Source organism: Elephantulus edwardii, unplaced genomic scaffold, assembly GCF_000299155.1.
Source record: "Elephantulus edwardii isolate Elephantulus edwardi_28Jun2011 unplaced genomic scaffold, EleEdw1.0 scaffold00086, whole genome shotgun sequence".
NCBI lineage: Eukaryota > Metazoa > Chordata > Mammalia > Macroscelidea > Macroscelididae > Elephantulus > Elephantulus edwardii.
In genome coordinates, this window is record NW_006399836.1 from 3,051,320 (window position 1) to 3,065,678 (window position 14,359).

Below are 14,359 nucleotides of genomic sequence, written 5' to 3' on the forward strand. Positions count from 1 at the left end.
GGGTCCCTGTAACCTCCACTTTTCCCTTCCCTGCTGCCTATCAGCTTCTGCCCAACAGAACCCCTATGAAATCTTCAGAAGAACTGGAAGGCAAATGGGGAGAGAGATGCCATCCTTCCGTCTGTCTGCTGACTGTGCACGACGGCATTGCTCCAGCATGGACCCTTCACCCAGTCATGGTCGGGTGTTCCAGTCCACAGCTTTTCTGATACACACTGGAGAAGTGGACAGCAACCAGCAAGGGAGAGGTCCCCATCTCTCCTCTGCTCTAGAGGCTCCCTCTAGTGGCCGTTATGGACAAAGCCCAACAGAAAGCCAGTGAGCAAAGTAAAAACTGAACTTGCAGAGTCCCAGCCCCAACACCACAGACCACTGCAGCGGGCATCTGGAGCTGGGACACCACTGGCTGACAAACCTACTCGCAGTATACTGATGCCCACAGCTGGAAATGTGTTCAGTTACTCTTCCTGTAAATGCTAGTAAAAGAATTACTAGCATGGCTGAAAAAGAAGGGAAACGCCCAGCAGTTGACAAGTTTGTGTGAGGCACTTGTAAATCTATTAATTTATTTCAAATTTAAAATAATTTTGAAAGTTATCCTAGTATTCCCATTTTTGCAGTCCAAGATCTAAGCAAAAGATATAATGACTCCCACAAGTTGAGAAGAGAGTAAGTGGCAGAGAGAACCCTGAAATGAAAGAAAGCCGCACAGTGTAAGACAAGGTCAAGTCCGGCCTCACCACCCAGCTCTCCCTGCTGCCTTGGAGGTCACAGGATATAAATCAATCACACATTAAACAACACAAGGATGCCAAACAAGGGCTTATGGTAGAGAAGGTGTCAGCAGTAAGGAGGCCCAAGAACTTGTGACAATAACTTTATAAAAGTTCCAAGAACTTAATGCTCAGCACTGGCTGCGTGCTGCCTTAGACAGCTCTGCACGTGAGGGACTGCACAACCATATCCGACAGCCTTACCTGGCAGTGCCTCCTCAGAAGCACCTACTCTCCCAAGCCCCACACCAGAGGTCTTGGTTCCCAGGAGTGACGCCAAAGGTTGGCCAAGGGTCAGAAACCCTGAAAATCTCTCTTCCACATACCTGGGGGCGTCACCTGAATTTTCTGATCGTCCAAGTCCTCTTCCTGTGGCACCAGTGCCACAAAACAAGGGGGGCTGTTCTGGCGGGACGTGTATCTGCACACTGCCATGACCTCCTTCTCCAGGCATTTGGTGAGCAGAGCGCTAAAAAGGGTTGTGCTTCCTGGAAAACAAAGGCCCAGCAGTGTCCACGCTGAGACGCTGGCTCCTTTCTTAACCCACGCTATCCGCCTGAAGCTTCTTTCCCGTTTTCTTAAGAGAGCTTGCAATAAGTAAGGGGTGATGGACCCAGAACTGAGGGAAAAGGAGAGGAATGACGAAGCTTGGACGCCTCTACCACTCCGTGCAGAGGTGGGAACTATTAGTGTCCGTTCATTCTGGACTGACGTTAGGCTAATAATGTCAGGAGCGCATGCTAGCCAACCAGGGCAGGTCCAAGGTGCTCATTCGCTGGAGCACAGAGAAGAGCTGTGGACAGCACACACCACACAAAGGCAGATTCACACCAGCTTTAAATGTCAACACGAGGGGAGAAGCTGGTGGGGTGAGGAGTCAGTGTGAGCGCACATGTGGTTCTATCTGATGCATCAAGGAAATCATTCCATGGGCAAGAAATCTGAAAATAAATCCTAAATTCCATATACCTTCCTGGATATGCACAAATGATAGGTCCTAATGAAATCTTGCTTTAATTTTGATGAGGGAATTTTCCCAAAATCTATCTGAGCATTAAACATTTCCAGAGCCCATCAAGGGAGGGGGCCCAAGACCTTGTGCCAGTAACTTGCACAAAGTCCCCAAAGCCTCAATGCTCAGCCCCGCTGAGGTGCTGTTCCTGTAACCAGTTCCAAGTGACACCTGTCCGGGAGACGCTACTCCCCGAATGGCATCGTGGGTCAGCGGCACTCACGTGAAGCCAGTCCGGGACACTCACCGTTCACCATGGACTCCTCGGGGTACACAAACAGGGAGGGCCTCAGGAAATGGTGCTTCTTCAGCAGGACCGACGGCTTGAAACCAATGAGAACCAGGCCTGGCTCCTCGAACCGTTTCAGCTGTTCTGTTTCCTCTTTCTCCAGCACGATCTGACGACCCCCATAGATCTTCAGTAAAATAAAAACAGTGCCCTTCACTGTGACGCCACGTATGTCAGGGTAGAAATGTGCTCTATTACGAGGGGCTGAATGAAAACCCAGTATGCTCTGTGCAGATTCACTCAGAGCAAATTCATTAATAAAACCCCCAACACGCTGTCGAGGATTTTCAACAGCTGGTTCTGGGGAAACCGGTCACCAGGCCTTTCTTCCGAGGCAATGCTGGTGAACTTGAGATGCCAACCTGTTGGCCAGCAGCTCAGTGCTTATTTTTTTGTGCCATCCAGAGACTTCTCACAGCTCTAAAGGGGGAAACAGGGAGCTCATGGAGGGGCTACACAGAGAGCCAAGTGTCTGCCACGCGACATCACAAGGAAGACTTGGAGCTCTTCCAAGAAGTCAGGAGGTGACTCACTAGAGGACTCATCCTACAACAGGGAACGGACGCTGACTGAGCCCTTCCCAGGCACAGGCCCCGTCCCCTGATCTACTCTGAGTAACAATCTATCAGGCAGACCTCAAAATGCTTCATGTGAGGACAAGTACTGCACAAGGTCTCCAGTGTGAAAGCAGGAAGGTAACGGAGCGAGAGGCGTATAAATGTGAAGAAGAGGATGGGGGGCAGGGGGACATACGAGGAAGCGGGGAATCACCAGGACAGGAGAGGTTAGTGGGCAGAAGTGAGGTGAAGGAACAGGAAACATTCCTTGAGGACTTAAAGGGAAGAGGGGATAACAGGAATAGATCAATAGAGTTACATAAAATACAGTACATGTGAATGATTGTATAAAACACAATGTATATGAAGGATTGTAAGCAAATCAATAAAAAGAAGAAACATGTCAAAACAAAACTCTGTTTTACTGAAAAGGGAACTGAAGCTCACTGGTTGAGAACTGGCTCCGGGCCCCCTAACTGAACTGGTCCTCAGCCCAGACCTGTCAGCTGCCCCAGGGCGTGATCTCTGTTTAGGCCTTTTCTTACAGAACAGGCCCCAGCACCATCCTTGGCAAAAAACGCTGAAAACTAAAATCTAAACCAACTTCCACTGAGTTGATTCCAACTCACAGTGTCCCCCACGGGGCTTCTGAGGCTGTAATCTTTATGGGGGCACATGGCTCATCTTCCATCCACAGAACAGATGGTGGGTTGAACTGATGACCACAGTCAAGTTCCAAACTACAGCACCACCAGGGCTTTTTTTACACTTGATCTTAGCCAAAAGGCCGAGAAGCGATCCCACCAGGGCTTTTTTTTAAGATGTTCAAATCTCAAAGTAACTATGAGATATCATCTCACCCCAGTCAGAATAGCAAAATTTAACAGAACAGCAAGCAACAAATGCTGGCGAGGTTGTGGAGAAACTGGAACCCTTATTCACTGTTGGTGGGAGTGTAAAATGGTGCAACCACTGTGGAAGGCGGTATGGCGCTTTCTCAAAAAGTTGCAAATAGGGAGCGCTGGTGGCCTAGTGGCAAGGAGCTGCAACTACAATCCCAGAGGCGAACTGTTCAAATCCACCAGATGCTCTGCAGGGGAAGGAGGGACAATCTCCTCCTGTACCAGTCAGATCTGATTTGACTGTACACGCACACAAAAATAATAAAATAAAAAGTTGCAAATAGAGATACCATTTGACCCAGAAATTCCACTACGGGGAATATACCCCAAGGAGACCATAATTGACATCCAAGCAGATATATGCACACCCATGTTTATCACGATCAGAGACAGCAATAAATGGACCCTGACAGAATGGGAGAAAAATGTGCAACTAAACCTTAACTTCCCAAATAAACAAACAAAACAAAAACAGACCTACTGACTTGGCTGAGACTTTGAAGGAAAAAAATAATCCCAGAGGGCATGTTGTAGCTAAACAGATGAGCTCAAAAAATACTGAAAATCAGATACTTACAGATGCTAAGTATTATGTGCCTTTCAAAATCTCCTATATAAGACCAGTCGCCAATGACTTTAAAACAAAGAATATAAGGGGCAGGAAAAACAGATTAATGGAAACAGAAGAACCAGAATGAAAATGAGAATGCTCACTTTGTCAAGTATGTAATCAACATCACCACCAACTTGTGTATAAATTGTTAACGGAAATGTAAAGTGCTATGTAAACGTCACTAAAAACCTAATAATAATTCAAGTGAGTATTTAAAAATATCACTGCTAAGATTCTTCATATTTAAAAAATGAATTATTATGCATCATTAAAAACCAACCAAGTATTTATGAAATCGTGAACAATATGGATGATTTTACAACAAATTAAGCTGAGTAACTAAGTTAGTAGCAAACACGCAGTTGTTGTATAAGGTGTTAACAAAAGACTTTTAAATTGATAGAATACATTTTGGGGGATTAACAGGGACAGTCAGGGAGAGACAGGAATAAAATTTAAAACAGACCAGTTACACTAAAGGGAAAAGCAGTACTTAATAGGGGGTTGATTATACCTTGTAATGAATTAATTAGTGCAATGAATGTAATGAAAAAAAAGTCTATAAGTTATGCATATAAAAAAATCAATAAAATTTGTAAACCTTTACTCAAATAAAAATTTAATTCATTAAAAAAAAAACCACACACAACAAAAACCCCTAATGATAAAATACTATTTTAAAAAAATAGTAAAATGTAGGTGTCACAATATAACTTCACAGATAAACCGGTAGAAAATAAAAACATATGGGAAAAGATAAATAATTGGTCTAGATGTCATAGTTTCAAAGACAACTGACTGTTTCCACAGTTGGGCTAGAAAGATGCACACAAGCAAGTTATTTGTCTGGTAAAGCCGATGGAATCACTCGGCATTAATGTGTGAATGGGACAATTTGGGCAGAATGCATACCTACCTGGGACCTCTTGGTGTCGCTGGGCAGAAGCAGACTGCCGTCGTTGACGTTAAATGTCCGGGTCTTGGTCTTCACTGGCTCGTTTGTTTCCCGGTAAAGCCTCACGGGGGGAGGCTTGAACGCCTTCTGGACCAGATTGTAAATGCCGACAGTGAGAGCTATGTCTTTGCTGAGCTTAAACTTCAACCTGGAAGAGGGAAAAATCAAAGAGCATGGACTGAAAAAAAGTACCTCCTGTCTACTACAATCACTGCCTGTCACCCAAGCCTTAAGGATTTTATTCTCTCCAAGAATCCTAAACAAGTGCTTAGAACATACACAGTAGAGTTCGCAATTGTACCAAATCGAGGTATATGACACAAGAATTCATTTCAGAATATATGAGTTTCTTAAAATGAGGAACTATAACAAATAGAGATTTTACAGAGCACTGGCAATGCGCTCAGCACCGCATCAATCACTTTACAGCTAGTTTCTCATTCATCATAGTAACCCTGTAAGTACAGGTATTCCCCACTTTTCAAAAGCTTTACATCATTTCCCTTTTTACAAAACAACTACCTCAGTACTTGTTTTCACGACCTCAAAGACCCTCCAAGAGGACTTCCACTTTTAATGAAAAACAGGGAAACAGTTTTCTACGAAGATGGCACCGAAAGCAAAGAAGGAAACCAAAGCAAAGACATTAAAAGCCAAGAAGGCATCCTGAAGGGCATCCACAGCCAAAAAAAGAAGATCCGCACATCACCCACCTTCCTGCGGCCTAAGACGCTGAGACTCCCACGGTAGCCCAAATACCCCTGAAAGAGCACCCCCAGGAGAAACAAGCTTGACCACTATGCCATCATCAAATTTCCCCTGACCACTGAGTTAGCCATGAAGAAGACAGAAGATAACAACACACTTGTGTTCATTGTGGATGTCAAGGCCAATAAGCACCAAATTAAACAAGCTGTAAAGAAGCTCTATGACATTGATGTGGCCAAGGTCAACACTTTGATTAGGCCTGATGGAGAGAAGAAGGCCTATGTTTGGCTTGCTCCTGACTATGATGCTTTGGATGTTGCCAACAAAATTGGGATCATCTAAACTGAGACCAGCAGGCTAATTCTAAATACAAATTTTTCTCACACAAAAAAACAAAACAAAACACACACACAAAAAAAACACAAAAACAAACAAACAAAAAAACACCCAGGGAAACAGAAACTGATGTTCAGTGTTTATTTTGCAGGGAGGCACTGAAGAGGCAGGGACAACCAGAACAGCGGGGGGTCATCCCCACGCTCCTTCCCTGGGAACTACACAAGCCACCAAGGCTTCATGTTTATGAAAATTCAAAAATATTCTCAGATAATTGAATGATAACGGCTTCTTGGCTTTACCCCACTGTGGTTTGCTAAAGGTTTCCTAAGCAGTTCCGCCGGTGCCGTCTGTAAGGTGGTATGTGTCTAACCAAAAAACTTCATGTTCTGACAAACTCAGTCTTCCTAGTGATTTAGTGGGTAAAGAGTTGCACTGCCAGAGGAGCTCTGATGGCCTAGTGGTAAGGAGCTGCAACTACAATCTCAGAAGCGCACGGTTTGAATCCACCAGGTGCTCTGCCGGGGAAGGAGGGACAATCTCCTCCTGTACCAGTCAGATCCGAATTGACGGTACACTCACAAAAAAAAAAAAGAAAAAGAGTTGCACTGGCATCCCAGAGGTAAGCAGTTCAAATCCACCATCTGCTCCAAGGGGGAAAGACGGGCAATGTCCTCCCATAAGATTACAGCTTCTGGAAATCCACTGCAGGATCAGCTTTACTTGGTTCCGACTCGACAGTGATGAGCTGAGTTTTGGGTAAAGATCTGCAGCCGCTGGTGGCTTAGTGGTAAGAAGCTGTGCTGCATCTCAAAGGCACTATATTTTTTTAATTTTATTTTATTATTTTTGTGTGCGTGTACCGTCAAATCAGATCTGACTGGTACAGGAGGAGATTGTCCCTCCTTCCCCGGCAGAGCATCTGGTGGATTCAAACGGTTCGCCTCTGGGAAAGGCACTATATTTTAATGCACCAGCTGCTTGAGGATGAATGGACAATCTCCTGCCATGTGATTTACTGTCTCTGAAAACCCCCTGAAGGGCCACCTATGAGTCAGTTCTGACTTGACGGTACCAAACAAAAACAAGGTGGAACCGACTGGACAGCAGTGAGTTTGGAAAGTTTTCCCAGGAACGCTAGGGTTCAAAAAATTCCTGTATTGTATGAATCATCTGTTGTTTCTCCTTGTCTGACTTCCCTCTGCTCTTCTTTTAATAAAGAAACCCAACTGCTTTCAGGATGCTTATAGTGAAGCCTTAAACAACAAGCAGAACCTCTAGAAAATGCTTTAAAATAACAATATGCAAAAAGACTGACATCATTGGGGGCGGGGGGGGGATCAGAAGGAAGAATGCAAACACTGTCCATGCTATACGATCCGGGTACGCACCGAGCATTCTCCGGCAGAGACCACATGCTGGACACTACACAAGACTCCACAACCAGAGACAAGTCTCTAGCTAAAAAGACCAAAACCATACATGTGTGTTCCTTGACCACAAGGGAAGCTAGCAATCCACAACAGAGAGAAATCTGAGGGAGCCCTACATATTTGAAGTTTAAATAAAATATCCAGAATCACCTGTAGGTCAAAGAAACATCACAAGAATTTTCTTCCCCAAAGAATTAGACAGGTGAGCTTGAGTCTGCAAGGAGCAAGGCGGCCCTAGATATCTCCAAGCCCATGTTTCTTTGCCTCCAATTCTTCTATGTCCAAGGACAGAAAACCCCAACACACCTTGGTAGAAGGAAGGAGAATTTCTGGTGGCCTAGAGCAGAGAAGCTGCGCTGCAATCCCAAAGGCACGCAGTTCGAGGTCAGCAGCTGCTCCACGGAGAAGAAGGGGCATCTCCTCCTGTGCGATTAGCTGCCTCTGAAAACCCACTGGAGGGTCAGCTATAGGTCAGCTCTGACTTTATAGCACACAACAACATCTGATGGGAATTACTAACAATACCAATAGTCAGAGGTTTTCACTTTAATTATTCTAACTACTAGGATTTCTACTCTTGCCTGAAGGCTACTGAGCGCCGGCAATAAATAAAACTAGTTTTAAAATGGTTGCTCTTGTTGTGTATCGTCGAGTAGGAACCGACGCACAGCTGACCCTCCAGCGAGTTTTCAGACCCAGTTAATCGCACGGGAGGAGATTATTGCCCATGCTTCTGATGAGCAGCTGGTGGCCTTGAACCACATGCCTTCGGGATTGCAACACAGCTTCTTGCCACTAGGCCACCAGAGCTAATTTAAAATGGTACAATCTTTAAAAACAATTAAAAATATTTTGCATCCTCTAAATGTTGGCAAGGGAACTCTGGTCGCCTAGTGGCCAGAAGGAGCGCTGCAATCCCAAAGAAGAAAGATGGGCAATCTCCTCCTGTGAGGTTACTGCCTCTGGAAACCTGCCGCAGGGTCAGATACGGGTCAGTTCTGACTCGACAGTACACAACAACAACAACAACAAATGTTAGTGTCCTGGGATAAAATGCCAGGTAATGTCCACTGTGACCTCAGGCTTCCAGTGACCTTAGTTCTATTTCTAACCCAAAACAGCACACCCATTACTCCTTTCGGTCCATCTTTCATTTTCACATTTATAAACGATCTTTTAACCTTGAACAAGTTGTAACTCCAGGCTATGACAAAGTTACAGTAAAACATCACATAGTTTATGTCAGCCTTGGGAAGGAAATTGTGGAAAACTCATGGTGCAAAGCCAGTTGCTTCATATTAGCAAGTTAAGGTCACCTGAAATGTTTCAAGATTAGAAGATGCTACCAGTGGAAAAGCTCCAGGGCATATGTACTTGTCCCATAGGGTTGCTATGTGTGCCAGTGGCAATCAGTTTGGTACAAGGAGGAACACTCTTGCTCCACTTAATGAGGCTCAGAGAAGCTCATGACTTGCCTCCAAGCCACAGAGTATAGAGACCAGGACTAGAATCTCAGCAGTCGGCTCCAGAGCCTACACCGAATCATTATTTTCTCCTCCCCACCAGTCCCACCCAAGTGCATGGCAGACTTTCAAACAGTACAGAAGCCAGAAGCCCATCATTTCAGGAGGAGTGAAAAAGTGACAGAGTGTATGGTTGAGCAGAGAAAGAGTTCCTAGGGAGAAAAGGAATACAGTTACAAAATGACAAGTAAAGGAATGAGTGGGACCATGGAGTCCTTGAACTCATTTTAAGAATTTTCTAAAAGTGGTGGTAAACTAAAAATAGCTCAAAAATAACCCATGGTCAGGAGCCTTACCTTGAAGACACCAGTGTAAAATGAAAACCTACTGCTCTAACCCAAAGGCCACACCTTTCTGGGGTTCCAATTCACCAGCAGTTCTGCAGGAGAAAGATGGGCACTCTCCCCTGTGCAATTCACAGTGTCAGAAATTCCGCGGAGGGTCTGCTCTAGGTTGGTTCTGATTTGATGCCAATGAGTCGACTGAGGAATACTTGGGATTCCAGCAGCAGGCTTCTTTAAAAGAACATCATCATCTAACAAACTGCCTCCTGTTAATGTTCAGTTTATAATTTTAACAACAGATGTAATGAGAACTAATATTTATTGAATTTTGCTACATTCCAGGCTCTGCTGTAAACATGCTTTTCATTTAATCTCTTTAGAATGAAATATTTTCATTTACAAGGAAGACATATGTGTACAACTGAGGAGATTGCTAGATTATAACTGTTCAATGATACACAGACTATGTTAGAGAAATAGCAGCAAATAGCTGACATCACCCTGAAGTAAAACAAGTGTTTTGAGAACACTGGAAGCCGGAGCAGAGCCCCAAGTCAAGTCGGCAGCGAGCCGAGCCCAAGCATGTTGCTCGTGACTTGACCAAGGCCTCGTGGGCGTTAACCCAGGCTCAGAGCGTACCTGCTGAGCGTGCGCTTCCTGGTCTCCTTGGCTCGAACCTTCCTCAAGAGGTCTTGCAGCTTGCCTGATTCCTCGAAGTGAACCCCTATGTCCTCGTCCTCGGCCACGCTGATGATATCTCTGTAGAACAGGGCTATGTCAAAGCCCCCCGGCTTCTTCAGGTGCATCAAATCCAGGAAGATACCTAACGCAAGGAGAGACAAAGGTGCAGGGAGAGTCAGTCCTCCTGTCTTCAAGAGAAAAGTGTTTCTGCTTCGAGCACTGAGTCTTTTCAAGAACTGCCTGGGTCGGACCAAAGTGAGAACAGCCACTCACAAGCCAAGGCAGGAAGTCAGGGAGCAGTGAGGAAAAGACAGTGGTGGTGGAGCAGCCGTAGGAAGGGGACCACACCATGAAGAACGCCACGGCACAGAACCGCACGTGGAGAAGCTGGGGAAACGGTGTCTCGTTCCCTGTACACATTCGTAGTTGCTTTCTTCCATCAAGTTGGAACTGACTCACAGCTGACCCTCCAGCGGGTTTCCAGAGGCTGCAAATCACAAGGGAGACTGCCCATCTCTCTCCTGCTAGCAGCTCATGGAATAGAACCATGTGCCTTTGGGTTGGCAGTACAACTCCTTACCACTGACTTTCACAAAACAACAACAACAACAACAAAAACCCACACGAAGAATCTGAATAAAAACTGTCTCCAAAAAATAAAGATTGATTTTCAGTTAGTGAGAAAATTTTGCTTTTTCTGTTAAGCTTAACTATGCCTTTGGGAAAATTCTCAGAGAACTAGATAGATTATGAATAATTTCAGGACTCAGAAAACGTAGTTAAGGAAATCAAACGTTCTACTGACTTGAACTATTCAAATAAGCCGTATTCAGGGGAGAATTAAAGCTAAGTGAGCTGCGGTAGAGCCCCTGGCAGCGAACAGCACAGCCATTCTCGGTGCCACTGCCACCCGACGTCTCCCCTGGCTTCCCTTTATTTCTTCATTTTACTCTGCATGGAGAAAAGCAAACGCTCAGCTATAAAGCAGCAGTCAAACAAAGCGCCAACTTCAAAGAACAGGGAGCAGGCCCACCTGTGTCCCGGAGGTCGGCGGCTTTGGTCCGGGCCCGGCTGGCCTTGGCGCTGTCACTGCCGTGCGGGTCGTCTTCATTGGTGAACAGCATGACCCTCTTGTGGCTCATCTTGAACTGGACGTCACTGAAGAGGTTCGCGCAGACCCACAGCGCCTCACTCAGCGAATAGTCAGACCCGTGGCCAATTAAGTCTTGGAAATGCTTCTTTCCCTGCTGCCCCTTAAACTGGTCAAGCTCTAGCACTCGCTTGGCACCTGATTAGAAATAGGGTCAAACAGAAAAATCAGGTCAATGCTGCCTTCATCAGAAGACTCCCAGGTCCCCTTCTCACCCCAGGGCTGTCTAAGCCACAGAGAAAACACCCACTGTCCCAGGAGGCACTCCATTCTGCGGGAAAGCGTAAGCCACACCGCTGCTCGCAAGAAAGAAAAGCTGCTTTTCGAATATTACTGACCAGGATTGTCCAATTCCTGTAAGACGTAGATATTTTTGAAATTCACGGAGTTCTTCCCTTTCTCGGTCCCGTAGAACACCACTGCCAAGAGATCGCGGTCACTGCTTATGATCTTGTCAGTGTACACGCTCAGGATGCACTGGGAAGAGGGAAAGACACTGAGCTCACTACTTCACCCTGGACTCTAGCGCTGCAAGTGCCTGGCATGTGGGTGGTGTACACTTCTAACTCGGGGAACTCATGCCCGTGGGGTGATGGTACATATGCATTAACACGTGACAAAACTCAGAGTGCCTGGTACAGATCAGGCATTTGGGCAGTCCCTGGTGGGTTGGGCAAATGGTCAAACACTGAAGCTGAAAGGTTGGCAGCCCCAACAACTCCAAAGGTGCCTGTAAAGAGAGGCCTGGCAATGTGCTTCTGAGATGTAACAGCACCAATGACCTTAAGGAGCTGCCCTATTCCACACGTAGGGTGTTGCTATGAATTTGAATCAACACAACAGCAAAAATGAAAAAAGAAAAAGAAAAGAGACTTAAAAATCCCTACCTTTAAAACTTAAACCAATACACACGGATGTCCTAGAGCCAAACAACAGTTTAACTTAACTAGGCACTGATGTTCTTCTAACACATCAGAGCAACATCAGCAATTCAAAGGATTGCATAATTCACCTCATGGGCAGTGCATTGATTTTAATGGGGGAGGAGCAATTCAGAAAAGGTAAAGAATAGTTATACAACTCCAAGAGTTGTAAAGAATACCACTAAATGGTATGCAAAAAGGATTCTTCAATCCGTAATTGTTTTCACGTGCTGTCCAGTGAACTATATTCATGGTGATTCTATAAACAACAGGTGAAATTCCTGCCCTGGCCTGCCTCCCGTGTTATCTAGAGCTGCTATGCTAGAAACAGAAAGGGGTAGCCTTTAACAAACACATTTATTTTCTCACAGTTGCGTCAAGTACGACTCAGGGACCCCATGAACTTCAGCTGTGAACTCTATCCTGCTCCATCCTCATCATCTCAGACATCTGAGCTCATTACTGCCGAGTCTTCCTCTCTTCCACTAACCCTCCACCTTGCCAAGCATGATATCCCTTTCCAAGGAACAATCTCTTCTAACAACATGCCCATAGTGAGGCGAAGCTTCGCCATCCTTGCCTCTGAGGAGCACTCTGGCTGCATTTTCTCAACACAGCTGTTAGTACTTCTGGCAGTCCAGGGAATAGTCAGTGCTCTTCTCCAACACCATGGCTCAAAGGCATCAATTCTTCTGTCACCCTGTTCATTTTCCAGCTCTCGGATGCGTAGCAGGTGACTGAGAAGACTACAGCTTGCATGGGGTGCACCTTAGTTTTTAAACTGAGATGACCGCCCTGCAGGACTTTGGAAAGGTCCCCGACAGCAGACTTTTCCAATGCTATGCATCTCCTGACTGCTGGTACCATAGGTGTCAATTGTGGATCAAAGTAAAAGAAAACTGTTGACAATTTCAATCTCTTCTCCATCTATTATGATGTTGCTTATTGGCCCAGTGGGAAAGATTGTTTTCTTGATGTTGAGATGTAATCTATATTGAACATATGGAAGACTGTAGTTCTTTTTCTTCTGCAGCAAGTGCCTCAAAACCTTTGTTTTCAGGAAGCAAGACTGTGTCAGCTGCATAATGCAGGTTGTTGATGAGTCTTCTCCCAATTCTACATTCTTCTTCATAAAGCCCAGCTTCTCAAATGATTTGCTCAGTATACAGACTGAATAGGTATGAAGAAAGGATACAGCCCTGATGCACACTTTTCTTGATTTTAAATCACGAAGCGTTCTCTTGTTCTGTTCGAACAGCTTCTTAGTGTAGGTATAGATTATATATGAGTTTACTTAAGTGTTCTAGGATTCCCATTCTTCTCAATGGTAGCCATAGGTTGTTACGATGCACAAATGCCTTTACATAGTCAATAAAACTCAAATAGACACAAGGAGCTGCACTGCAATCCTCAAGACACATGGTTCGAATCCACCAGATGATCTGCTGGAGGAGGGGCAATCCTGTGCCAGTCAGATCTGACTTGACAGTACACACCAAGATAAAAAAAAAAAGTCATGAAAACACAAGGTAGACATTCTCCTGGTATTCTCTTTCAGCAAGGATCCATCTGACATCAGCAATGATATTCCTGGCGCCACAGCCTCTTCTAAAGCTAGCTTGAAATTCTGGCAGTTCTCTGTCAAAATACTGTTTTAGCCATTTTGGGATGATCTTTAGCAGTATTTTGCTTGCATGTGACATTAACAATTTCTACATTCTGTTGGATCACCTTTCTTAGGAATGGGAATACAGATCTCTACCGGTTAGTTGGCCAAGTAGCTGTCTTCCAAAGTTCCTGGCACTGACTGGTGAGCATGTCCAGCATCTGTTTGCTGAAACATGTTAATTGGTCACCCATTGATTTCTGGGGGCTTTTGTTTTTACCAATGCTTTCAGTGCAGCTTTAACTTCTTCCATCCCCACTGGCTCTTTATCGTATCTACTTCCTGGATTATCTCAGTGTTGGCCAATTCTTTTCGGTATAGTGACTCTGTATATTCCATCTTCTTTTGATGCTTCCTGGACCATTCAAGCTTTTCCCTAGAGCATCTTTCTCCGTACTGCAAAAGGCTTGAGGTTGTGGTTGTTGTTTTTTTTTCCAGTTCTTTCAACTGAAATGCCGAGGCTTTAGTTTTATTATTCTCCCAGTCCAGTTCTTTGCACATTCCGTTATAACACTTTGTCTTCTCGAGCTGCCCTTTGATATCCTGCTTACCTC

The 14,359-nt window shown here is 45.0% G+C and overlaps 1 protein-coding gene across 1 annotated transcript in view; it reads right to left on the reverse strand.

Moving 5' to 3' along the window:
* The window catches only part of XRCC6 (X-ray repair complementing defective repair in Chinese hamster cells 6), a 45,805-nt gene that overhangs the window by 12,377 nt on the left and 19,069 nt on the right, over positions 1–14,359 (reverse strand). The window contains exons 3-8 of the mRNA XM_006890185.1: positions 11,555–11,693; positions 11,100–11,354; positions 10,025–10,208; positions 5,063–5,249; positions 2,033–2,201; positions 1,100–1,261 (exon numbers count right to left, since the gene is read on the reverse strand). Coding sequence (XP_006890247.1) covers positions 1,100–1,261; positions 2,033–2,201; positions 5,063–5,249; positions 10,025–10,208; positions 11,100–11,354; positions 11,555–11,693 — 1,096 coding nt within the window. The remainder of the gene's footprint in view (positions 1–1,099; positions 1,262–2,032; positions 2,202–5,062; positions 5,250–10,024; positions 10,209–11,099; positions 11,355–11,554; positions 11,694–14,359) is intronic.